Source organism: Anas platyrhynchos, chromosome 3 (genome assembly GCF_047663525.1).
Source record: "Anas platyrhynchos isolate ZD024472 breed Pekin duck chromosome 3, IASCAAS_PekinDuck_T2T, whole genome shotgun sequence".
In the NCBI taxonomy this organism is placed as follows: domain Eukaryota; kingdom Metazoa; phylum Chordata; class Aves; order Anseriformes; family Anatidae; genus Anas; species Anas platyrhynchos.
The window spans coordinates 36,016,300-36,043,519 of NC_092589.1; the positions used below are offsets into that span (position 1 = coordinate 36,016,300).

The 27,220-nt window shown below is 38.3% G+C and overlaps 1 protein-coding gene across 1 annotated transcript in view; it reads left to right on the plus strand.

Annotated features, from left to right (window-relative positions):
- The window catches only part of ZFAND3 (zinc finger AN1-type containing 3), a 132,174-nt gene extending 106,654 nt beyond the window's left edge, over positions 1–25,520 (plus strand). Inside the window, exons 6-7 of the mRNA XM_072035702.1 lie at positions 8,923–9,093; positions 22,865–25,520. Of these exons, the coding sequence (XP_071891803.1) occupies positions 8,923–9,093; positions 22,865–23,019 (326 nt within the window). The 3' untranslated portion in view covers positions 23,020–25,520. The remainder of the gene's footprint in view (positions 1–8,922; positions 9,094–22,864) is intronic.
- Positions 25,521–27,220: the final 1,700 nt, after the last annotated feature.

Genomic DNA, 27,220 nt, shown 5'->3' on the forward strand with positions numbered 1-27,220 from the left:
CAAATAAGCTTATTTGGCTTTATGATCCCAGCAGCTCTTAATTCTTTTTTGCATTGCCAGCATCTGCCCACAGACTGTTAGAAAGCCATCATCCCCGAATAACAAAATCACAGCTGAAAACTTCAAATAACCTGCATTTGCGTTCATTTTAGGGACAGAGGAATTGGGGTCCCACGTCCTGCATTTCCCACCTATAACCCCATCTTAAAACCTGGTAAGAATATCTGTTGGAACAGGACTGTAGGAGATGGGGTTTGCTTTATTCCCCTTTGGGTTTGCCCAGTGACCAGACAATAGGGAGAATGCTGCAGAGAACTATGGCAATCACTGACTTCAGAACCTGCAAGGGCCTCTACTCCTGCCAACCTGAAGAACCGAGCTGTTTCTACCCCAGTGTGTTGCAGTTAGTAAGCAGCACCTCGATCTAATCTGTTCAGATCCAGAAGACGACTTTCTTATTGGTGGGCTTGAGCAAATGAGACAGAGAGCTTTTATAATTTTTCTTTTGATATTTTATTGCACTCGAGGCTTGTTCAACCAGTTCAGCATTAACTAACTAGCCTGACACATATTTAAAAGCACATGGCCGCTTAAATTTGCTAACTACTGATTTCAGTGAGCATCAGAGAGCTTCAAGTACAAGGTTTCACTATTTTCTGTTTAGAAATTACTTTTCATGATGACCTTAAAATTATATGGAAGTAGTTTTAGTCTCTTGGAATTATGCTAAGCATGAACAGGGGAAATGAGAACACAAAATGAGAATTTTCTTTCATTCTTTTTATGTTCACTGGTTGTTCTGCAAACAAGTTGCTTCATTTTCCTATTCCAGTTCCAAATTATTATCCATAACAGAAACTTCAGGGAGTAACTGAGGAGACCAGCATCCTGGGGCAAAAGAAGGTTGAAAACGAGTTAGGTGTAAGACACAAGACAGGATACCAGGGCATGCAGTGTTGCATCTTCTTGTGGTTGTTGATCTGTTCTACTTCCCCCTTTGTGGAGATCTGGTCTTCAGGTTAGTGTAGATGCTCCCAGATATCCCCTTTCTAAACAGTAAGAGTTTCCCCCAAAAGCCTGACTTCTGATGTATCGGAGACAGCAATGAGGTGTGCAGAAACTGTATTCGGTGCCAGGACAGGTTGTGTTTTCCCCATGGAATTGCTAGGAAAAATAACAATCCAAATATAAACTGCTTTTTATGTTTTGTTTAAAATAACTGAATTGAAAACAAACTTGCAGGTAGATAAACTGTACTTTTCAGAATTCACACTTAATGCATTCTGTAAAGTACTTATCAAAATACAAGAGCTTTCAGGTATTTTTCTTAACATTAGTCAGACAAAGTCCTTGGAATGATAGTCTCTCATCGCAAAATTTCTGTTGCTATTGGCATCACCCAGGTTCTGCAGTTAATGACAAATAAGGTTTTTTTGAAAGATAAATATTGAAAATACATATTTTTTCACTGCTAGCAGGCAAGAGTTCTTTACAATTCCTCTTCTGAATCGGTGTCTTAGCCTTGGAAAACCCTCATTATGCCAATGGGGGAAGGGTGCACTCAGAAAAACTTGGTGTATGAGTGAAAAATAACAGAGCAAGTAGTTTCTATATAGAACGGGGTTTAGGCTATTAGTTTGAAGAATTACTTTCCTGAATACTGTGTACCGCTTGATTGATGAGGACATAGCTGGAGTATACTACTAGTATTTTGAAGCAGAGCAGCACTGCTTATTTATGCGCTCTTGAATTGACTAGCAAATCTGCAATATTTATAGCATTACCTATTCATGTTAATCCAATTTTAGAGAACTTCACAAAGCATAAGAGGGCTCTCAATTAAGTCAGCAAAAACAAAACAGCTTTTGAATTTCCCATTTTACCAGAGCCAGTGTAAGCTTATTTGTACATTTGCACAAATGTATTCATATATGTAAATATGCATATTTGAATACTAGAAAGTAGGCTTCAGGTGCTCTGGAATGCCTGGGATGTTTGATTTGCTTTCGTAACTTTTTCGTTGTGTGTTGTAGCTTTTTTCTTTCTTTTTTTTTGTGATTCTGTTTTTCCACTTAGCTCTCTATACTTGTTCATTGTTCCTTCATTTTATAATCCCGTTCTTATGATTCAGAGTTCAACGTCACCAGAATCTGTCATTGTCCCTCTCCCAGCCCTAACCCTAAATTGCTAAAATACGTTATCTAAACTGCATGAAATATAAACATTTTCTTCACATGTTTACGCTCCCAGCAGGAGAAGTGGGCAGCAAGCAGGCTGAGTGCTCAGCAGGACAGGCCAGCCTCTTCAGCCTGCACAAACTGCTCTGATGTTGTGGGCTCCAGAAGTTTACAGACCTCGCTCTTTGACGTGACTCAGGGAATGACCCCCGTTGGCCTAGGTCATTAAATGAGCAAGATGGTTCCTCTGCTCAGCAGCAATATGGGTGGCCAGTGCCTTACAACCTGTTCCAATGACTTGAAATACGCACTATGCTAATCCATCAAAGGAACTGGACAGTGCGGGTGCCCGAGTCAGTTCAAATATTGCACTTGTTTGAATTAATGGGTGTATAAGTAAAAATGCTTAAGAAATAAATTAGCATTTTCCATTAACTGAAGCCATGCTGACATCTGAGAGTGTATAGGGAATGGAGTAAGGCAAGAATTTAACCATGAGGCAGATGTAGTACAGGAGCCTAAATACGAGATGAAAACTAATTCACTTCTTGCTTAATTTAGCAATTATGAAATTTCTTGACAAGAAAGAATAATATGCATTTTCTCACTCTAGTTATAACTTGCATAAAATGCATGCAGTATCCTATGTAGTTCACTGTCTGTCATGCTATTTTCAACTTGCGTTTTGTTCATCTAAGTTACCAGATTAGTCTCTTCCGTTTCATTAGAGATGGCAGTTAATAGCCTCATTAAGTTACCCTGCAGTTACAGCATGCTTCCTTTTGACTGATGGTAGTACCAACAACACAGGCTTGGAGGAAAAAATATAAGAGAGCTGAGAAGGAATTAGTGCATATATTTATATATTAGTGCAATACATATATATGTATATATATTCATCTTTCCATCCAGAAATTACATAATTACAGGATAACTGAGGGTGGAAGGGGCCTATGGAGATGATGTAGTCCTCACTGAGAGCAGGGTCACCTAGAGCAAGCTAGGCACCATGTCTAGTCAGACTTTGGTCACCTCTGAGGATGGAGCATCCACAACCCCTCTGGGCAACCTGTCCCAGTGCTGGATCCTACCCTACAGTTTAAAAAGTAAAATAAAATGCTTTATGTGTAAATGGATAGTTACTAAAATTAATGTTTTGGCAGAGGGAGGCGGGAAGGCGAGTTTTGCTAGCAGAGTCTGAAGAACATCAGTGATATTTCAGATGTGGAATGTGTTGTTACAGGAGCTCTTTCCATTGTGTATCTCAAAGAGCAAGGTTTAAAGTTGTTGGTTTCCTTGCTGTAGGGTAGTTGGTTGGCTTTGCTCATTAGGGCTGTAGGAAACAACTGGTGTTGACTGGTTTTGTTAATTGGCACAGAAATCATAGTTTCTGTAAAGCAGCTTTTGGGGGTTACTTACAGTCTTCAGTGTGATTTCACTGGGAGCCTCCTGAGGCACAGAAGGCGTTGATAGGACTTGACTTCCGTAGGGGGTATCCTATAGCCTCCCAACTCCACCTCGTGATGGGACAAATGAGCTTTACAGCATCATAACTGCTTTTAAACTCTACGTGGGAGGGAAAAAATGAGTGAAATGGGGATGCTAAAGGTACTGCAGTGATGGTAGAAAAGAGGTTGTGTGGTTAAACGTTCCTGAAGGGCCTATGTGAGTATTTGAGACATCTGTCTGCAGTGTTTTAAGAAAAGCTGAGGTGAATTCACACAACAGATTCCTTGTGAGTGCTTCCAGAGAGGTGTACGCTTCGGTTTGTGACACAGCTCCAACGTGCAGCCTTGATTGCACAAGGGAACAAGATGCTCATCTCGATGTAAATACCAGAATTTCAAAATAAGTCTTTTCACAGCATGAAACAGCAACGGGGAGGAATTGTTGGGGTCATCGCTGGTAAACTGCTCGGAAGATGTTAATCTCGAATTTCTCTCTCTTCATTAATAGTCAACAAGCAAATGTGTTTTGGAGTAACTGTGTTAATTTTAGGTTCATTTGAAGTAGAGGAGATGATTTTAAATAATGATTCTGGTAAATGTAATAGGAAAGGTTTGTAAAGATGCAGTTTCCTCTAGATGAAAGTTCTAATGCATAGTCAACATGCCGGGGAGTTAAATAATCCCTCATCTAAAAATGGAATGATGAAGAAGAAAAGAGGGAGGGGGGGGAAAGAAACTGGAGACAAGACATTGCTCAAACTCAAGTTAATCCCTGTTACGTGGTTATTGGCTGTGACTATGTGAGGTTCTTCATGGACAGAGGTTTTAACAGCTCAAGCTCCTTTTAAAACGGTTTCAGAGTAGATGGCAGTGATGTTGGAGGGTTCATTAATTATTGCTGTTACTGGTGTTTGGACAGGCAATCGAGATCATAAATGTCAGTCTGTCAGTGTGACGGGTTCTTTATGAAAAGAAGAAAACGTGATTGAGTGCCTCAAAAGCTGTCATCAAACCAGAGATGAAACAGATTCATTTCATTCTTGAAGCAAGCAGCAACAGAGGAGGGCTTCTTTTTCCCTTACTAGTCTCCCATCTCTTTCTTCCTGCCTGTTACCTTTTCTGTGCACACGTCTCTGCTGAGCTTACAGCTCCCCACCTCTCCCCAAAATGCCATGAAAGAGCCACCGTGATTGTTAGCGAAGCCAGGGGCATGCAGCCCGCACGCTCCACCTTGACAGGAGATTGAAAGTGACTGGGATTTGGCTCTGACAGTTGTAACACAATTTATTTGGAAGATTTTGAGGGGGAACATGAATAATGAAGACAAGAACAGTGACAGTGAGGAGCAAATGTGAGCTGCTGTCCAAGGCACAACACAATTTCTAAGAACAGTACTCATTGTTTCTAGTCAAGCCTCCAGTTTAAATCTTGCTCAGATGAATTCATTCTCATATTTCAAATGGGAGCTCGATAAAAAACACCATAATGAGACAGACCTGCATCCTCAGACATAGATTAGAATAATAATCCTTATTTCTTGACTCCAAAATTAAAGTTGCAACAGGGAAGTGACGATGGCAGAGTTCCTTTAGCTGAGAAATTTCTTTGTGAAATTTCTTATGTCTGTTGTTGTTTTTCTTCATTTTCCAAAAAAAAAAAAAAGTTACAATTTTGACAACTGGAGGTAAAAGGAAAGCGTCCCTTTTTTATCTCAGAGGATTTGTTGGTTTAGGTGTAAGCCTAAAATGCAAGTTGAACATGGAAAATGTTTCTTAAAAGCAGAGGAACAGGTAATTCTTGTTTCTCAAATCAGCCTTCTAAGGAAAACCGTCACTGACTGAAAGAATCCTCTCCTTAGCCATTTTTGATTGCTTAATAGTTTATACTGAGAGTCTACTCTGAACTCTAGTTGCAGCACTTTATCCTGTTCCTATTTTTTTTCTGCAATCCAGGTAGTAAAGCTGGGAATGATAATTGCCATTATCCATCAGCTCTCTGAAATCTCATGTTGCAAGATTGCAGGTGCTGGAAGCTGTATTTTGCATCCACTATTGTTTGCGTCAGTATTGTGAAAGGCAACGTGAAGTGCAAGAAAAAGCACGCTAAAAGTTCTGATTTCTGCTCCGTGCTTTCTCTTTGCTCCTTGTACCTACCCATAAGAAGATGTACGCACATGTATTGGTCCATTTTGCAGTGAGTATTAGCTTGTGCATTGAGGGCGTTGTGCAGTCGGTAGCGGGACTGCTGGAGCTGTCCCTGAGAGTTAGGCTAAGTTAGCTCAGTGTTAGCTCAGATGCACATTTAAAAATTAGATATGTAATCTTTCATTTCTATCATATTAGTCAACTTCTGTTAATATTCAATTAGTCATTACCAATTAACAGGAAATGTATAATTGAATATTGTAATTAAAGGGCTACTAGCCTGACTTGAGGTAGCTATTTTTCTCATTAAGGCACATGACTTCATTAACTGATTAGGCACTGGTTGGCTCACATACATGAATACCATATTTGGACTTATAACAGGCACAGCAACCGTGTTTTCCATGGGCTCAATGCAGAATGCAAAATTCACTTTTGAGAAGTACCAGATCGGCGTGTGCTTCCAAAAGGAAAGCAGTGTGGGAGGCACCTATTTCAAAATAGCATCGTATCTGTTTCTCTGAGTGATGAATAAACTACAAACTGTGTAGCTCCCCACCTTTGGCAAGGGGGTGGGCTGTGGCAGAGTTTTCCTGAACCCTGCCTCTCAGCTCAGTGACAGTGTACGAGTTGTGTATTGAAAGGTGCACCCTGCTACATTCAAGGCTAGCCCACTTCCCTAGGCACTCAGAAAATAGTTTATATACGATAGGATGGCTGCCTTAGAGTGTGAGTCGGGATCTCTGCAGTCTATTCAGAGGAACTCTCTCTTAAATCATCTTCTGCAGAGATTTAATTAAAGCCAGGACCAGTTGTTCCATAAATGTGTTAATTCATTAGGCACTACCTTTCATTGTCAGCGTTCCTGCACAGCCAGGCATGCAGAGGTGGAATAAGTTACGTACTGAGTGTTAGTTTAGCCCACATAAATGTATTTTGTAAGGTGTAAGCTGTAATCTATGACAGTGATCAAAAAGAAGGCTATATTGAGACATACATCAGATAGAATTATTGCAGCTTAATAAAAACTTATCACCTGTATACAGTGCAGAAAGCTGCTCACTTTTCTGTGAAATGTGAGATGTGGGGAGTTTGTATGTATTGAAAAACCAGGCACATTTTCAGCATGTCTTAGCAGTATGACAGAAAGAAAGAAGACCCGAGTGAGGCAAGTTGCATATTTATAATGGCTGTAACATTGGATTCCAACAACTGTAAAAATGCTTGAGATCTGAAACACAGGTAAGAAAAGTGAGTTAGTTTCTATTGCATGTGAGAAACCAGGGAAAGTTAAATGAGCGTACCCTGGAGAGGGAGAGGCTAGCAGGTGTTCCTGGTCCAGCTGCAGTAGATACTTGGTTTGGTAGAAGTGCGTAAGCAGCGGACCAGATAAAATCATTGAAATAACAAGGATATGGGCGGTGTTTTAGCCACAGCAGTTATTTCTGCAGAGTGGTACCTGGAAAATTACTGTCTTTCTCAGCTCCTGCATTGGAACGTACTTTACAAGAGGTATTCAAGTTAGCCTTAAGGAAAGCACTTTAAATTCTGAAAATGTTCGTGGATAAGCCAGGACAGCTAACACAAAGTAGACATCTCTTCCATAAGCACAGGACACCACGCAACAGAAATTTGAAATAAAGGCAAAAGCAAGTTTGATAGGGTAGAGCCCTGACAGAAAGACAAAGTTACTGTGTTACTTGTAGATTACTTTCCTTTAAAAACAGTTTTAAATGAACTACTGCTTTTTTTTTCCTTGATCACCATCTTGCGCTGGAATGCTGACCCATTGCAGCAATGTCTTTCAGCAATTGGTCTCCTTGCAACACTACTACAGACAATGTAACTTTTAGTACAGTTGGGATTAAAATTATTCTCAGTTTCTATTAAAAAGAAATAACAGACTTGAGTCAGCTCTGCACAGCCTTGGGAGGGGAAATGCCTGTCCGACCTGACCTGACTCAGACTGCATAGCAGCAGATCTGCTGAAATCCACTGCCTCCAATATGCCACAAAAATAAGGTCTGGGCATTGCAGGTTCCAGCCAGTACTGCACTTTTCCTTCAGGACTCTAAAGCCCCAAACAAAACACTGTACGTTGTTTGGAAAAAAAAAAATAATAATAATGATAAATATATATATATATATATATATATATATATATATATATATATATATATATATATATATATAAAAGAAAAAAGCAGCCCTGTGTTGCCTGAAGTAATCACATTCCTGAACTTTAACTTCTTAAAGAAATGTGCTTTAAAAGGGCCTTTCTTAGGTTAAAGGCTAAATTTGAGAGTGGTAGCAGCATACCTTGAACTCTTTGTTAGCACCTGTGTGGCAACTCTGACCCACAACAAAATACCAACACGGATCACTGATTTGCTTGTTTTTAATTAAAGCAGCACCTCTTGATTTGTATCTTTGCAGAGAAGGATGTTTTCCATAACTATTTTCTTACAAGCAGAATATATAGATCAAGTTATTAATGCAAATGGTATTCTGACTAATTCTTTAAAAATGGCTGGCACTTTGGATTTAGAGCGTGCATGTACAGGTTGGTCTTCATTTGTATTGTTGCTGTATACTAATTTACATTTAAATTGTTATCCATGTGGAAAGAGGGGGAAGCATGGTATGGTGCTTTCATGTAATGCCTTCAGTCATAAGAGAGACAGTTTACACGCTGTGCCTTAAAAATCTTCCTTCTGCCCAGGGAGGAAATAGGTCGAATCTGCTTTTGATTGTTTTTCATCAGAAGCCTAGTTCAGTTTGTTTGTGGAGGGAGAACGAAGGCACATAGGAGAAACTAAATGAGATGACAAATGAAGCCTGCAATTGTTTAGGATGGTTGGTACTCTACATGCATCTGTATGCAACCTAGTCATGGCTGGAAGGAAGTTAATCAGTTCACTTTCTATTCGGTATTGTCGACAAGGAGAGGTTCTTACAGGGAACAAAAATAATTTGTCCCTTACTTGATGCTGATGGTGATTGTTCAGAAAATGTATGCATGCGATAGAATGGGAAGTATCAAGCTGCTTGGTGGTGACCCCAGCTGAAAGCAATATACCTTCAATCTGCCCGAAGGGATGCCTCAGCGAGGAAGTTCTAATGTTTTTCCTAAAATATTTGTGAATACAACAGATTCACAGTCGGAGAGTGAGGCTTCTCCTGTGAAACGGCCACGGCTACTGGATGACAGTAATGACAGGCCTGAAGAAACCAGTCGATCCAAACAGAAGAGTAGACGCCGATGCTTCCAGTGCCAAACAAAACTGGAGCTAGTACAGCAGGAACTGGGATCATGTCGCTGTGGTGAGTACTGTCTGTCAGTAACCTCTGGCTTTCTACCACAGCGGTGCTCAAATCCATATTAGAGGTGGAAATACAGGGAATCCTTCTATTTTACATCTTTCAAAGGTATCTTAAATAGAAGCTATAACTTCCACTGGTGGCAAAAAGTTATAATTAGTTCCTGTCTGTCTAATTTCCCCTTTAAAATTTTAGCCCTGCTGTACTGTCTTGTCTCAAGAGATCTTAGATATTAATGAATTAAGCTTCAGAAGTCCCTGTAAGGCAGAGGAGTGCCATGCTCACTTGACAGAAGAAACACAAAGCGCATGAGTGGATATGCAGAGATGACAGGTTTCTTACAGAGCTTAAAGAAACATAGGTCAGCACCTACATTATGCATTTTATAATTACATTAGTATTAAAAAGTTGAAACAAAAAAAAAACTTCTAATTGAAAATGTTTTTCTTCTTATGATCAGCTAAAGAGATGGGGGGGAGAAGAATTGTTGTTCACGATACACTTAATATCTTTCAGCCTGACTTCCGTAGTTGATGACGTTGTTCAGCTAATTGAACTGAGGGTGATAATCTCATGCTGGTAGCTAATGTGGGGTTTCATATTAGATACAAAGAATTTTTCTGGAACAGTAAATGTGACTAGATTCCAGAGGAGATGCTCTCTCCTTCATGCAACAGTTGTGCCCATAACTGGTTTATAATGTGCTCATCGGAGCTAGTGATAATGCACATGGTAGTTTTACCTGCCAATTATTTTTTTTCATATAGTCATGTATTGAAAGCTCACACTTGCACTTTCTGACCATGTTTGCATTGATACATTTGGAGAATTTTCAGTTGCTTTATCATATCTCAGCAGGGGGATAATTGCCAAAGGATTTGCATAGGCAGGTGCAATTCACATTGTGTCTGTGCGATGTAGAATATTGTATGAAAATGTTTTCTGAGTAGAAGGCAAGTCCATCTGAGCAAAGTGGGAAAAGAAAGGATTGGCTAAGCTGGTTACAAAGACTGAGATAATGAACTCTCTATTGAATAAGTAACATCAAGTGGAATGATAGAAAGCTGAAAAAAATCTATGTCATCCTTTGTTCTTTTCTTCAATGTCTGTCTGTCTGTAACCATTAGAGATAACTGCTGTATGCTCTTTTGGACATAAGACAGGCTTCATTTCAAACACTGGAGCACCGCCATAGAACTAACACACATTCTCTCTGAAGCCACCAAACATGAAACTAATGACTGTAATACTGAAATTCTTATTACGGAAATCATGTCTGGATACTTTGAAGTATCCAGTGAGAAATATATATATATATATATATATATATATGTATGTATGTATTTTAATCAAACTGTAGAAATTCAGTACTATCAATGACAGTTTGGTTTGGCTCTTTCTACTTAGACTTATGGCAGCTGTTTCTGCTCTTCATCTGCTTATGTCACGTATCAAATGAATGGGGTGCCTGCAAGTACCTTACTGACATAGACAGAAGAATCTTCCCTAATATTGGGAGTAAGAGAGCAGTACAAGTTTGGGGAGAACTGGAGAGAAAATGACTTATGTTATTGTATATGTTACATCATTAATCTTTCCTTCACTCTAAAAAATGGGAGCTATGCAAGAGCAATGAAGTTGAAAGCAACTTTTAGAAGTCCTTCCATTGATTAATAATGTTTTTAAACTTTATTAAATAAGACCCTTTTGTCTTGTCAAACAGGGCACAACCTGCTTAAAACAGAGCAGAGAGGGGGCTCATTCTTTAAACCTAAGACTTCATGCCTGATCCTGAGTTATTTGGGAAACTGCAGTGTTGGGTCTACTGTTTCTTGTAAGACCTGTCCAAAGAAAGGTGGTGCTGTTGAACCCGTTCCCTTGATGCTATGGGGAATTTTATGCAGATTTGACAATGCCTCAGGGCTTTGCCTTGAAGAAAAACAATTTACTACTGAGTAGGGAGTTCCAGTAAGGTTTCTTTAATACCAAACTCAACATTTTTCAGCTGTAGAAAGGATTGTTTATTTTTGTGCACGCATACACACATACTTGCAAGAACTCTTTTCATTTTGCTTCCACTCTGTACAAGTTATTAACTGCTGACAAGAAATTCACATCTCATAAATAATGCTTAAGAACCATTGCTATATAAATTGAATGTGTTATGAATTGTGATGGGCCTTTTTGTAGCGTTCTGTGCCTAGAGCAGGAAGAACAGAGGATGTCATTTTCATTAATTTCTAATGAGGTGCCAATTAAAGGCAAGGAAGGAACTCAGAAGGGAAGAGTCACAGAGCTCCCCTGAATCCTGTGCCCTGGGGCTGTCAAATGAGCGTGCTGCCAAGCCTTCTCTGAAAGTTCCAGTAAATTACAAACTCATCTAGAGCACACACAGACAAATTCAGCTTCCTTTTGATCTTCAAAAGAGCAATTTGTAAGACGAGTTCTGAGCCTTTTCACACAGCGAACTGGGAGAAGTGATAGGAATTGTTAATTGCTGATGCACTTTGCAAGCTTCAGTGAGAAAAAGAAATTTTAAAATGAGTTCTCATTTTGTGCCTCTCTGACTGGGTAACCTTTAAATCAACACTACTAGAACAAAACCAGTTTCATCTGAAACGTTTCTAGATGACAATTACACCAGGCATGTTTTCCAGACAGCAAGATTCTCTAGTTTGGGTTGGGCCTTTCAATAGTTTTGTGTCTTACGATTTATAATGCCTATATTGAAATAATGTATTTATTTAATACTAGCTGTAGCAGGCAATTGGCTTTCATCAAGGAATTACAAGGGTCATATTCTTAAAGTTACATTCTATTATAGCATTTCCATTGGAAGTGTAAGTCGTTTGAAATCGATCAGCTAACCCTTGATCTCAAAATTAAGTCATCAGTTCAGCGATGTGATAAGCAGGCAGACATCACAAACTCGGTTTAAAACTAGGAGCAGTGAATTTGGCAATAAAAGTAGCTATATAACACGTTCCTGGAAATGTAATTTGGACAAGGCAGGTTTTTACACTATTTATTTATGGGCCTTATCTTAATTATCTGACTAGATAAATATCGCTACTAAATAAAGTTGTATACATTTTTTAAAGATTCCAAGCTGTAAATTTCTAAGCCATGGAAGCTATTTGCACAGAAAACACTGCTTAATTTTATGGTAGAGGCATAGTATTGTACAGCAAAAAATAGTTCTGGTATCACTTGCTTTTTAAGGGCAAAACACAGAAGTCCTTAGTGGTCTTTAGTAGTGTTGGAATTATGTTAGGCATACAAGGATGTTCTAGGAGCTCATTAAAGGACTTTCACATCTGTCGTGTTAGATCCAGTCGAAGTCAGCAATTAAAGAGAGATGAATACCGTGTGCTGGCTCTTTGGCGGTTTGGTATAGAATGATTTGCTATTTATAGGCCACATCCTAATAGGCATGTCTGTAGCCCAGGCTCCACCTATGCAGAGCTGGGTTTAGTTGTATCTTGCAGTCAATGGAGTGGCCAAGGTAATGTGCCCTGGAAACTAAGTGTATCTATATTCTGGTAGCAGTGCCTTGGAGAGATGTTGCTGATCTGGTCGTGTGCTCCTCTGATAGGTATCTATTTTTCTGTGTTTTGTTTTTTTTTTCCTGCCTTTTCCAGGCTTTGCAGTATACAACGTGCTGGGCTTGTCAGAGATGGCATTGAATGTGACTTTAATGCAAACTGGATAAATTCCTTATTAAAGTTTTATTAGAAGTTGGTGAAATGCTTCATCAAGACGTGATCAAAGTGGATAAGATTGCCTTGCTAAAATGGTTTCTAGTTCTAACATGTTTAATAGCAAGGTGATTGCCGCAGCCACAGCTTAGCAGCACAGAAAATCAAAAGATTGCTTGAATAGTTTATAACTCAATTTGTATCAGACTAATTTGTGGTTTGTTTCCCATAAAGTCATTGCATACAAACACTGACAATTGTGCATTCTTTTCTGAGAGGGAACAGAGAGAAAGGAAAATACAGAAAAAAGGCCATAGTAGTACAGAGTGCACATGCTGCATAGTGCAGATGGCTAGAATGACAAATTCATTTATACAGAAAAAATGAAAGAGAGCAAAGAGAAGCTAACAATTCATGTCAGGTCATAGCATTAATGTCTATACAGGTATCAATGCACCATGTCCCTTTGTATGTGAACACTGATCATGAGGGAAGCTACTCATAGGAACAAAATTGCAACCCTGATAAGTCATTTGAAGAAAGCAGTTCAAAGGAAAGCTGACCTTAAGGTGATGAGGGACTAAACCTGTTGGAAACACATTTATCTTGCACAAGAGAAAAACTAAAACCAAATTAACATTGTATCTGTTACAAAATATCTTGTATCCTAAGCCATCTCATGACTTAAGTCTGATGGGGTTCTACAGATAATTTGCCACTTGCTGACATTTGAAAAATATATGTATATTTTGTTAGCAATGCAAAGAATTTAGGTGGCATTTACTCATTAATATTTTCAAAGGAGATCGACCATCACAAGAAAACATTATAAATGTAAAAATCTGTAACCATAGAAGGGAAAAAAAAAATGCTTTGTTTTTGTTTGTTTGTTCATTGCAAATATTTGGCAAACATTTTCTTACCTATTTCAAAAGCTTGTCTCATACATATATACCTATACATCTATACATACATGTACACCCAAAAAGCATAGTCAACATGTATAAAAAAGAGAGTGCTGGTTTGTTAGTATGCTTATTTTTACACATCCTTATTTGTATTTCTTATCTGTATAAATATACGGCACCTTGGTAGGCTTCTTTTTCTTGTCACTGTTTAAAAGTGTTACTTCACTTCTGTTCACTCAGCGGAGAGGTAAGAGGGAGATAGGAACAGACAGGCTCCTATCAAGCACTAAGCATTTCTGTTATCCATCAGAAACAAAACGCATTCACGCAGAAGAGATTTTACCATTTTAACAGATACTGTGGCAGCGAGTCTCACTGTGATTCAGTAACAAAACAGGTGGAAGAAAAACAGCTGCAGATTCTTAACTTGTATAACAGAGCTGCTTGTTCATAAACACAGGAGATGAGGCACTTGTTTGGATTGTGCCAGAATAAATTTGGAATGATTTGATTTACTCAGTTAATTTAGAAATTATCTTCAAAAGGACAGGAAGAAAGAAACAAACTTGAATAGATAAGCAAAAAGAAAAAAATGCTCTGACAATTGCTTGATCTTTGTACAAAATAGTCCAACATGTATTGAAAATAATGCTTCTCTTAAAACTTACTAAAACACTAAATTATGGTTCCATTACTCTGGAACCTTTTTGTATGCAGAAGAATTTGCAATGGTACTGGTAAATTCACTTTCCAGATGGGTAAGGTTTATCTGGTACAAGCCAAAATGTCTTCAGGACATGATTATGTATTGCTATAACAGATGTATAGTACTTCCATGGATTAAAATTAAATACACGCATTGCTTCTGGAGGTTGAGTCAACCCGCTCATTAATAAGTACTAAAGGAAAAATAAATCTTATTAGTAACTGGCGACATGCTATAACTCTGCCTTTGCTGACAAGCCTTGCTGCTGTGACTTGAGATGTGCCATATTCAGCTGACTGATGTTGGCTGGGCACCTCAGTGGTTTGCTCCCAGAATAGTACTTCTGCTTCAGCCACTCCAGGAATGCCTAGCATCTGAGCTTACATTGCTGCAAGCATTTTAAGAGTTTGAATTCAACCTCAGAGGGATTTTTTCTTTTGTTTTATTTTATGAAGATAAATACTGAAATGATGGGGACTAGGAGCTGTTAACTCGTATTGGTCTCTCGCAGTAACACGTGTTCTGAAAATCCTAGAAATGAACAGTGAAAAGCAGTTAATTTGCTGGCATGTCGTGGGTCCCAAAGATGGGACTCAGAAAAATGCTGTAGTGTCTTTGTTTCAGAAAAGCTGTCCCGCAGATTTAGAAGTGCAAAGGGACTTCATGGTCTGCTTGTAGTTAGGAATCAAAAGATCCTATTTGAAAAGGTCCTGGTATATTCCCCCTGCTTGTTCAGCAAGTGGGGGTTGTGTTGCAGCAGGTACTGATCTTGATTTCTTCCACTGCGCTACCTAAAGATCTGCAACAGGCAACTCCTTTGATTTAGTAATGCACATTGAACCTGCTGGTTACCTTCCTACAGTCCCGATCAATAAATGTAATTGAAATGGGTCAGTTGATCTCTTAAGTCTTCCTTATATAAAACAAGTTAGCAGGTTCCTTGTTCTTTTTTTTTTAAAAAAAAAAAAAAAAAAAAAAAAAGTTTTATTTTGCTACTGATGTAGTAAGTCCTTCAGCATATAACCTTCGGGGAGTTTTTGCAGAGATGGTACAAACGTGAGGAAAAAATAAGAGTTTTGTTAATGTTAGGTCTCTTCTGTCAGTACCCATACTGTGGTAAGAAAAGAAAGAAGCTATGCATAAAGTAAAAGATGATACATTTTTTTAATTGTCTTTTATACCCAAGAGATACGTGGCCTAGTGAACCTGAACATAAAAATCTAGCTGAGACTACCTTATTTCTAATTCAATCTTTTTCAGTAGCTTTAGGGAAGTAATTGGCTCAGTCTCTAGTTGTTTTTTTCTTATCAGAAAAAAAATGAAGATAAAAGCCACTTACCTGCCAGATGTTAAGGGAATCGGTTTTTGAAGGTTAAAATGCTCTACCTTTTCTAAACAAAGCTCTTCCTTTACACTGATGTTATTTATCCAGCATCTCACAGGCAGGTGTAGCTGCACCAGGACCGTGCACTTAGAAAGCTGCTGGTGGTTGGCAGGAGTCCGCAGCAGCCTCTTCTCAGAAGGAAGGATATGGCCTAGAAAGCATCTCCCTGAAAGTGAATCAAACGTGCTCTGTCTGTGTGCTAACAATAGCTACACGCTTAACATGAAATGAAAAGGTTCACCTACGGAGCTGCTCGCAGCCATTAAGTGTTCCTGACTTTTTGAAGTCCTGCCCAAATATGTGAATAAATGGGGCACGGGGCATCCTGCCATATTCTGAACAAGCAGGAGGGCAGGGATTGTTGTGTAAGCCTTTTCAAAAAAAAAAAAAAAAAAAGGAGAGAGAGAGGCAGGGGGAAGGAAATGTGCATCATTAAGTCTTTGTATTCCTTTATGGTATAAATACATCTTCTGAATGGAGCCCTGTTTTTCTCTGAGAGGAATTACTCGTGATACAGATTGCAAGAGGGTACAGGAATAAAGACTTAGATGGAGCAGAAGGGGTAATCTAAGAGACACTGGAAGTAAGGTGTAAGTAGGGGATAAAGACCTAAAATAAATTTAATCTAGGTTTAAAAAAAATAAATAAAATAGAACTGCTCCTCTCCTTCTCTCTAGTGATTTGGCCAACAAGTGGAGCTGTCAGTCTGTGGATCAATATGGTGCAACCTCTAGAAAGCTATTACAACCCAAGGCATAAATAATATAAGTCAGGAAGTATACTGAAAGTCAAACCCAGTACCGTATTCAGCACATAATGGTTTGAAGTCAAAATGTGTGAAGGATCGGGGAGAAGTGTTAGAATTAATACAACACGTACAGTGTGTTACTATAGAGCCTTTCATTATTTAATCCAGTTCTTTATTAGAAGCTGTATCTTTCTTGCAGTTTCATTGGTCCAAACAAAATGATACACATACATTATTAAATCACTCAGTATTGTTTGCTATTTTAATTAAATTACTGGATACACTTTGGCTCTTAATTAAATCCTTAGCTTCTGGGATGAGCATATTAGCTCCAGTGGGCTTGGTGTACAGAGACTTCTAGAATTATTAATACCAATCTGTCTCTTGAAAAAGTCCAACCCTATACACAAGGCCCTTTTACAATGTCAGGGCAGCATCCACCTGCCCTTTTTCAAGAGACACTAGAGGCACTTTTTTAGGATTTCACATTACTCTAAAATGTAAATATTCTGCCTAGGAAACAGATACTTGCATATATGCTCGTATAGGCTATGGAAATAATATATGAGTACTACCATTTGCAATAGTGTTACCTCTCTATATCTCAGTTTTATTGGGTGTCTAGTCTTGGACACCAAGATGCCTTTTTGGCACAACTCTGCTTTCCTACTGTGTATCTCCCAACCTCCCTTCTGTTCTTTGGGTTCATTCTCCCACATCCCACAGGATATAACCTTACGAACCTGGGAACGATAGGCAAGGTGTGGTGTTGCTTCAGTTTGTTCCTGGGCACACAAACTTAGCAGTCAATGTTCCTTTTATGAATATAGTGGTAATATTAAGTCCTCCAGAATGTATTACTTTCAAGATCATGTGATTATTCAAAAAAGGAAATTCTTTACACCTACATAACATGTAACTTTTAATTTTGTACAAAACTCTCCCCCACTCCCCTAAGTTATTTGTACAGTGGTGTTACCTGTCGGGTACTGCTGTTGGGGGCAAAGGGTTTGATTTAAAAATTGTCTTGTTAAATTAAACCAGTTTTTAGCTTCAGTGCTTTAACAACTGCATAAGTCTCTTGAAAAATAATAATTTATATCAAGTTGAAAAAGAAGGATAGATTTCCCTCCCACCCTTTTTAAAATAGCTTTTTTGCTGGTATCGCTTCCAACAAATTAAGCTAACCTTCCAGTTGGAAGGGACGGGGGAGATGCATAAACATTGTTTCGGGGATAATTACACTCTTTGGGGAAATGATGTCCAATTACCATGAGCGGTGCTGCAGCAGCATGTGTCACTGCGTGAGCTAATCTTCTCTGTTGGTTAATCTGTGTGATTTTGCTGTTTTGCCTAATATCCCGTAGATATGTTTACCTTTTAAAGATACGTTAAAATCTATTCTTGTACTTTGTGTGGTACACAGACTTTATGTAGAAACCTGTATATAGGCTCACATGTACCATATTAGATGATACATCTTCAGCAGAGAATTTTTGCAGCGCCCTCATCTCTTAAGGCTACAAGGTGCTTTTAAGTTCTGTTTGAAACTCTGTTGATTGGAATTTCAAATCAGCAAGAAAGGTAAAATTTCTTAGGAAGCACATGAAGAAGCCAAAGCACACAGCGTACAATTCTGTACAGGAGTAAGCCTTTGCCATTATTGAGGATACTTTTGAAGAATCTCTGTATAGATCTACACAAATTGTTTATTAAATAAAATTTGGAAATGGCCTAAGCTGCAAATTCTGGTGGTTTTGAGAGTTTGACCGGAGAATTAAATTTATAAATGCTGCCAGCATGCAGGTAAGATGGTTTTAAAGTTTTAGTAACTCTGGTGTTGTGTGGTAGTATTGACCTTCTTTTCCTTTACCTGCCATTGGTAGCTTCTTCAAACAAATTGGAAAGGGATTGGTATGGTATGTAAGAGAGTCTTCGAAAGCAATGAAAGTAAATGTCTAGCTTGAACAATTAAGAAGATTGATAGTTGGTGGTAATCAGAGATTTCATCTTTTCATGCCAGCAGTTATATTTTTGTATCTGAATGGCTTGGATCTTTCTAGAAATGCAGAAATGTACCTGTACATAAGTGGGGTTCAGTTTTCGTCAGTAGATGCATCTGCCATATTAAGTATATGACACGTACTGTATGGAAAAGTCTAAATATGCTCTTTATTCTTACAACAGTAAGAATGTGAGGCAGTTATTAAAGGGTAATTGTGGGAGCACGCAACTACTTCTTAGGTAATATACAGCAAGATCTTTCAAATAGGGACACTGTTGAATGTGTTTAAGCCACTTTGTAAATATGTAAGCTTCGTAAATATTTAATAATCTTACTTGGCATTTCCACCACTTCTCAAAACATGCTCACAAATAAGAAATCAGTTTTCCTTTAGCATCTTGCTGAATGTTTCATCAGTAAGATCAAGACCAGAATCTTGGTGGGGGTGGGAAGTGTTTCCTTTCTATTATGTTGCTATTCGAGTAACAGGGATCATTAGATTTACCTGTATGTTCTGTAACAGTATGGTGTTCTGCAGCTGTGTGTTAGAAGAGACCAGGACATCACGCCTGGCCAAGTATCTCCACTAGAGTACTCCCACCATGTGCTGTGCCTCTCTGGTGGTTCGCGGTAGTCTGCTTAATGGGCATTTGTGCCATGGTCCAGAGAGTCTCACCACATTTTGTTGAGTTTACAAAGAGAAAAAATTAAATATATAAAAATAAATAAATAAATAAATAAATAAATAAATAAATAAATAAAAAAAAAACAGGGACCCTCCAGAATTGCAATTTGGTTTTGTGTTGTGGATTATCAAGCCATTTTGTTTAATTGTTTCTGATGCTTCATGTATTTTGCTGATACTTTAACAGTTTCCTACTTTCAGAATTTGAAGACAAAGTTATGAATTGAATTCAGGTTTCAGTTTAAATATTTTTCTTACCATCAATCCATATTCTAGTCTTGTCAGTGCTCTTGAATGTAAGAATGAGGAAAATGCAGTCTGGTTTTGGTATCACTCCTACCCAACAAATTAGGTTTGTTGTTCTCTGGCAATCTTAGACTTCCTTTGACTGATGTTTTTTTGCATGTCCTATGCAAAAGATTCACCTACAGGGTTACAAGTAAGGCAGAGCTGATGCGCTCGTGGCTTTAGCCGTTGATGCTCTGGTGATGAAATGGAAGTGAATTTTTGATGATCAATCATGAAGTAGTTTCCCAGGTACTTAAAGGAACTTAAAGGTTTTGGTGCACTAAATAATGTTTTCCCAAGATGTTTGCATTAGTGGCCTGAGGTGTAGATGATTCATAGTCTACTTCTAACATCAGAAAACAATTGCAATTCTGTGAGATGTATTATTGCATTTACTAGATTGACATCTTCTGTGGTTGAAGTGGGAGTCTAGCATATTTTGGTTGATGGCTACGGTAAACTAACTTTAGTTGGAAGATGGATTCCCTTTTCCAGTGCTCTTTTCCCTAGCAGAAAGTTATTTATTTTGCCTTTTAGCTATGGTGTGGTGAAAGAAGCATTTCTGCAATAAAATCCTTTAGGAGAAACAGCCCATATTTGATATCTTCCAATAATGAACTTAACAGTAAATATACCACAAGAGCTCATTAATCTAACTCTCCTTTATAACAATAAAAAGCAGACTTCTCAGGACACAAAGTTTCATCTCTAAATCTGGGTGGGTTTTAAGGATCAAAACAGAAGCAAATATATTGACCGCCTGTCCCAGTGCACATGAGTTAATAATTTAACTGTTGTAAAAGCTGATGGTCCTGAGACTAGACAAGGCATTAGTGCACATGCAGACTGCAGAATGTCCACCCTAATGTCTAGACGAGAGAAGAAGCCAGGAATGAATAGAGCAGTTATAACTTAATTGAAGAAATCTGCTCTAAACTAATGAAAAAATGTTCCAAACTACTGTTATTCAACTAGCTACCATGTAGCACTATTCAAATCCTCTAAATTCTAAATAAAACTTAATAAATAAATAAATAAATAAAAGTTCCAATCTTCAAAGTCACTTAGGCATTTGGTATAATGGGACTAAAGATCTGAGGTCTGGTTTGGAAATGAGGCTTTAGAAGATCCCTATTGCTATTTTGAAAAGAATAAACTCCTTCATTAAGAACAGCTAATATATGCAAACCTGTCCTTAGTGATGTTGAAAATGCTTGGGTACTCTTTCATTTATTAGGTATTATCAGTTCTAGTTAGCTATTCATATTTAAATAGATACATGAATAGCAGGTTTAGATCATTTAGTTGCTGCAATTAGAAATATTTTTCCCTCAGACTGTAAATTAGCAGGATCAAAAATGAAAATCGCCTGTCATTCTTTGGGCAGTTATTGAAATTCTGTTCAGGAATAAGGAAATATTTGATGAACAGAAGAAATAAATAGCATGTTTCATCTGGAATGAATATAGTATATGGTACGGCTTTTCCTGTATGAGAACAGGTACTCTAAGAAGAACTGAAAGGTGTTTGATAAAGATATGACAAAGTAGAGAATAGATAATATTTTCTTGGGGGAAGCGAAGTAGAAAGGAACATCTTGAAGCTACTGTGGTCTAAAAAGGGCCAGGAGGCTTTGTAGAAGGTGAGGAGATGGTGCAGCTGAAAGGCTGTGTTCAAAATTGATAAATCATCTTCTAAATGTATTTCCTTAATAGATTTGTTGAACTTGTCAAAAGGGTCTTACTGAAGCTGTGCAGGGGATTGTGTATATATTCGGCATCTCCTTTAAATCACACTAAATAGCATTTCTACATGTGCTTGTTAACCAAGTGGAGAGGATCTGTAAAATAAATAAATAAATAATCAGGATTTTAAACCAGTCTTTACCTATTGGGGGCTGAAATGACTTCAGCCCGATCCTTATCTGCAGGATTTCTTGCATCTGCTTCTGTCACATCCACTGCAGATAAGGTGATGGACTTAATCGATTTTTGAGCTGATCCAGTCAGGTGTTGATGTGTTCTTGTACCTACAGTGGACACTGGTTCAGTAATTTGAAATCTTATTTCAAAAATAATGAAGGGAAGCCTTCGGTCCTTGCTTTCTGTAAGAGAGAATTGAGTGAAAATGCCTATTCAGCATTGAAACCAGAGTCTGAAGACATTTTCATTTTGACAATCAAACCTTGAATTTCTGGCACCTCACGGAAGATATTCATCACGTTTCAGTGTGGTATGACCAGATTGAGATTGAAGTAGAGGCAATGATGACAAGGAGAGAGTGTTATCTCAATTCAGTCTGCATCACATCTGTATTCCTGAACTTGCACGTACCGATACAGAAAACTTGTCTTTTTTGCTTTGTTTCTAGAACTGGGTTTCAAAATCAGATAATAGACATGTATTTTTGTAGCTGGTACTATTGAAACAAAGAGCAAAGATGAAACAATTTTTCTTCAGTTGTGTTTTTTTTTTAACATAATTCTGTATGTGATACTTTGTCCTTTTCCATTTTCATAACAATGGTATTAACATAAAGGTAACCTGTTGTTCTCTCATACAATTGATGTTTTGTAGTTCAGGAGCTTGAAATATTTTGCATACACAACAAACACGTACAGCTATATGCATATACTCTGTCATTCACTCATTTTTATTCTTTTCCATCTCTCAAATGTCATCCCTTTGTGGCTTTAATGTCTTTTGAGCATTCAAGGAGAGGCAGTAATGTAAAGCATTCAGTGGGAGGCAGTGTGATGTTCTTTGCACCCATTATTTAGGAAAACAATTGCGGCATATGCAATAGCATACCTCATTTCATGTACAGTGGTCTACGTAAACCCTCTGTCTGTGTAACTCTTCTCACTACTTTATCATCCTAGAGGTAAGGAATTTGAGACAATTTCTGTACTGCTCTAAAGTCAAAAGACTGATTTTCTTTGTAGACTAGAAGGAGGTGGCTGCTGGAGATGACCTCCTGGATAACTAGGCAATGTTGACTAGCTTTAGACAGAGAGACAGTAACCTACATCTTCTCAGCTACAGAGCAAGATGATGTGGCATGATGTGTCCCTGTGTCAAATGCCTGAGGAATTCCTCTTAAATATACGAGGATGGCAAAAAAAACACATTAGTGTGACTTGGGCTTTGAATTGTGTTGATAAATATGCAAGAAAATGCAGTAAATAATTAGATATTTATTAATGCCATGTCAGGAAAGTAAGTAAAATTTGATTTTTGAGAACTGAGTGATGCCTCGGTACCTCCCTTCTGATTCAGGTAAGATCCTGCCACTTTCTTCAAGTCCTTAACTTTGTTTTTTGTTTTTTTTTTCTTTCCCCTTTCCATGGTAGGTTATGTGTTCTGTATGTTACATCGCCTGCCTGAACAACATGACTGCACATTTGACCACATGGGACGTGGGCGTGAGGAAGCCATTATGAAAATGGTGAAACTGGATCGGAAAGTAGGAAGATCTTGCCAACGCATCGGCGAAGGATGTTCCTGAGTGCAAGACTGCAACCAAATGCTGTTCTCTTAGTTCACTAATGTTAGCCTTATTTAGGACAAAGTCAGCCAGACACCTTGTACTAGGCAAGTTTCAGACTACAGCCAATCAGTTTCCTTTCTTTAGCCAACCGTCCTGGTACTGTAGTTTAGGGGATGATGGTGGTTGAAATTGATTTCTGGCTGGTTACTAAGGTGCCTGCTAGCCACCGTATAAAATTAAAACATGAAGAAATATTATTTTTTGAGCATGGCTAGTGGATTTAAACAAAACAAGAAAAATCCAAAGGCTTCTGTTATTGCTGGAGTCACTGTAAAAGCCTTACGCTGGAAACATTCCAGCTGCAGAGTTAAAACAAATAGTTGTGTAGAAGCTGGTGTAAAAGTTTGCTATGCACATGGCTTTCAGACAAACTGTTTAATGTGCAGCCTTTCACCTCTTCACTTCTAGTTAATCCTGAGGAGGTGAAATACTACTAAGAGCAGCAGCTGCTGCTGCTTAAGCCCAGAAGACCTGACTGGTCACTCGTGCCTTCATCGCGTGTGGCTTTTGAATTAGGCAGTGTCACCAGCATCAGGGATTCTGTTGGGGTAGGAACATCTTTCTGGTTCTTCCCAGGAAGCCAAAAAGAAAGGGGGACAGAGATTCTTATGAAAAATTTTTATATCTATCTTACTATAAGGAACCTATCAGGGTTTTTTTGTTTTATGTTTTTTTTTTCTTCTCGGTTAAATTATGATCTCACTTTAAAGCCAACTCCATCCCAGAGCAGTAAATGGTGCATACATTTTACATGGCATCCACAGAGATTCTGAGTCGTGTGAAGATTGCACATACATTGAGCAGTGCAGCCGTTCCCACCGGCCGAAACCTGATTGGCTCTCGTTTGCCTTTTGCTAAGTGCAGGTATCTGATAATTGATCAAATAAGGCTAATTCACAGCACAGTAGCCATGGCTGGATTCTACAGACTGACTTTCTGTAGCTAGACTTATATATTGGGGAAAAAAAAAAAGGACATTTTGTAGCAAACGGAATTCAGTAACAGTATTGGGGAACAACCGGTGAAACACCCTGTGTCAGATTGAGTTTGTATTCCTCGCTTCCAGAGTGTCAATGAGATAATCAAATGGGCTTCGTCAGCCCTGTTTCTATGCAGCTGAACGCTCTCATGAAAATCTCTGCCCGCATCTATTGCAAAGCAAGTATAGCAAGTGAACGTGAGAAGCATTACGTGGAGTAGGATGTTTTGGCTCTGTTTAGACCTATGGTTCCGTATTATGGTATGTCGCATTGAGCTGAGCTGAGCTGAACTGAATTGCACCGGTCTCGTCAGTTCGTGAACAAAAAAAAAGCAAAAATAATATTCAGCATGTCTCCTGCTGCACACAGGGTTACGCAAGTAAAAAGGATTTGTACTCACGTGGCCCAGCTAAATCCCGAGTGAATTTCCCAGTCCATTGGTAAGGTATTAACAATCAGGTAAATGTGTAAGAAAACCTGAGGGAGGAAAAGATTTTGTCTCATCTTGAATACTGGGCAGACAGAAAACATCAGAGAGGTGCAGTAACAAGTCACTTGAAAAAACCCAGTGTTTTGGGAGAAGGTTTGTATGAGTCATCCTCCATTCTACTTGTCGCAGGTAACTAACTCCTTATCGGCCAAATCATATTATTACACTGGTAGAAGCATTTAACAAGGAGAACTAATTGCAAAACCAACAACGAACAACAACAACAAACCACATCTCCACACACATTCAGCATCTGACTGTATTAGCATAAATTAACCACGAATCAGAAGTGTCCCATCAGTAGAAAACACAAGCTATCCAAAAGGCAAGAGGTTTTTTTAATTATTATTATTATTATTGTTATTATTCAAGAATATGAAACCAGCAGCAAAATCGTCTGTAATGTGTTGCATTTTCAGGAAATGGTCCTGTTGAAAGGGACTGGCCAAGGATATTATTTACATTTGCCGTGAAGAATTTATAAAAGCATGGATTTCAGCTGCTGCTGTGAAACGCACTTTCTTTTCCTACAAAACCCTACTCATAACATTTGATGGGCATTCTGATTGATACACGAGACTTTTCTGCATTAATACTGAAGATGCTATTTTGTTCCTCCTTAATATTCTCTTTAAGCTTGTTACAAGTGCACAGATGGTTTCAAGGTGGCTCTTGTGAGAACACTACTTAAAAGTTCATGTGAATTATGGACAATGTTCACTTTAAACAAACAAGTTGGGGACGGGGTTGTTCCTTTGCAGTATCTGTTCTGTGAAGTTTGTTAAACGTAAAGAAAGCTTAAGTTCTTGTATCTTAAAAGAAGATCTTATTTAACCCTTTTGTGTTCTAGATTTACTTACACATGTAGCCTAGAGCTCAGTTTTAGTTTAACATTGTGAAAATATTAAAAGAATCTTGTAACTTTATTCTTTTTCCTCCTGCTAAAAAATTAAACCAATCAGATTAAAGTTTGAATTCCTTTCTGCCTATTCCAACAGGTCTTGCTATTTTGCACCATTTCTGCTGCAAGCTCATGTAATAAATATGAATGGGGAAAATGCCAATGTTAGACCAGTGACTTAGAGCTGAATTTAAGTTGGTGGAAGATGAACAGGATTTTCTGCCGGATTAAAAGGGGAGGACGGCGTTTTTGCTGTGTTCAAGTTTATTGATTTATTTTGTAAGCAAATCTGGCTAAATCTACTGTAGCCTGAGTATTGGTCAGCTTAATCATGAGGTTAGATACAGCAATCAAATGAACAAGTTGTTCTTGCTCTTATCGAGTCAAATCTATACAGTGCACTGTGTGATTGGCATGGAAGTTTTAAAACATCCTACATGTTCTTTCATACATTTTGGCAACTTCTGCACCTACAGTAGCTGTATTCCAAATCATAGTGGGCTGTATTCACAATGGGCAACTAGAGGAGTGGCAATAGTTTCTTAATCATTTAGAAGCTAGACGCTCAAAGGTAATAACAACAGAATGTATTAAAGAAGAAAGAACAGCAAGGTGATTATTTACAGCAACTTTTAAAATTGTTTGGAATTGAAATTCTTCCTCATTTATGAAACATGTACCTCCCTTATTTCCTCTCAAGTTAATATGGTACTTTTAGTTATAAATTTGTGTGTGATTCTTGAACATGGCTGGGAGATAGAAAAGGTAAGTTGTGTAAGACTGCTCTACGTGTTTTGTCAAGTTCCCAACCTGTAGCTGGCTGCAAGCCAAGGCTTTGAGGAAAAGTAAGAATTGTCCATTGAGTTTGCTACACTGGAGTCTGTCCTTGGTTGCACCTGGTTTCTGTTTTGAAGCAGTTCAGCATCTTGAGTGAGAGGTGATGTAACTGAAATGCGAGAACGGGAGCTCCTCTGCAGTAATGCACAGGCAACACCCTGACGGAGCCCTGGTGCAATTGTAGCAGTCCCAAAGTAACTTTAACTGCTTTTTATCTACTTCATGGAACGTGATTAGTAGGTTCAAACCTTGAATTTTGCATGACTGCCTTCTTTTGGAACATCTGTAATCCACTGGCCTCTCGAATACACCATCCTGTTTATATTTAATTTTGTGCTCATTGTGTTCATGCTGCAGTCAATGCAGTTCCTTCTGCAACTACGCTACAGCTTGTGTATAAGTCTCTGAAGGGTAAAGGCATGTTTTTTAATCTTATGCTGACTCTTTCAGTGCAGAGACTCACCAAGGAAGAAAACTGATATTAATGGTGTCACTAAAAATACAGGTTTTACAACATCCTTAAAAAATGCATCAGTGGAATAATCAGCAGCACCCATGCTCGTAGTGATGCGTACGCAGTTAAGTGCCCAGACAAATGAATTGACATTTTCTTTGTCGTATTGTAGTTACTGCAATTGTCAGTCATCAGTGGAACAGCAAAGAGAAAGTCTAATTGAAGTAATTCCTTAATGTCACAGTGAGATTGCAGCCAATTTGTGCTGGAAATAATTTTGTATGCTCCTGGGTACTTTAAAATCTAGAAAACAAATGGAACTGTTTTAGGCAATGCTACTTAAAAAGATCTGTATTTATTGGCACCAGATGTTTATTTCATCACTCAAATACCTGGTTCTAATTCTGCTCACGAAATAAAAGTAATGTAAGCATTGAGCAGTGGTTCAACGTGAAAGCTGACGTGGCAGGAGCTGCTGTATAAAGATACAGTTTTAG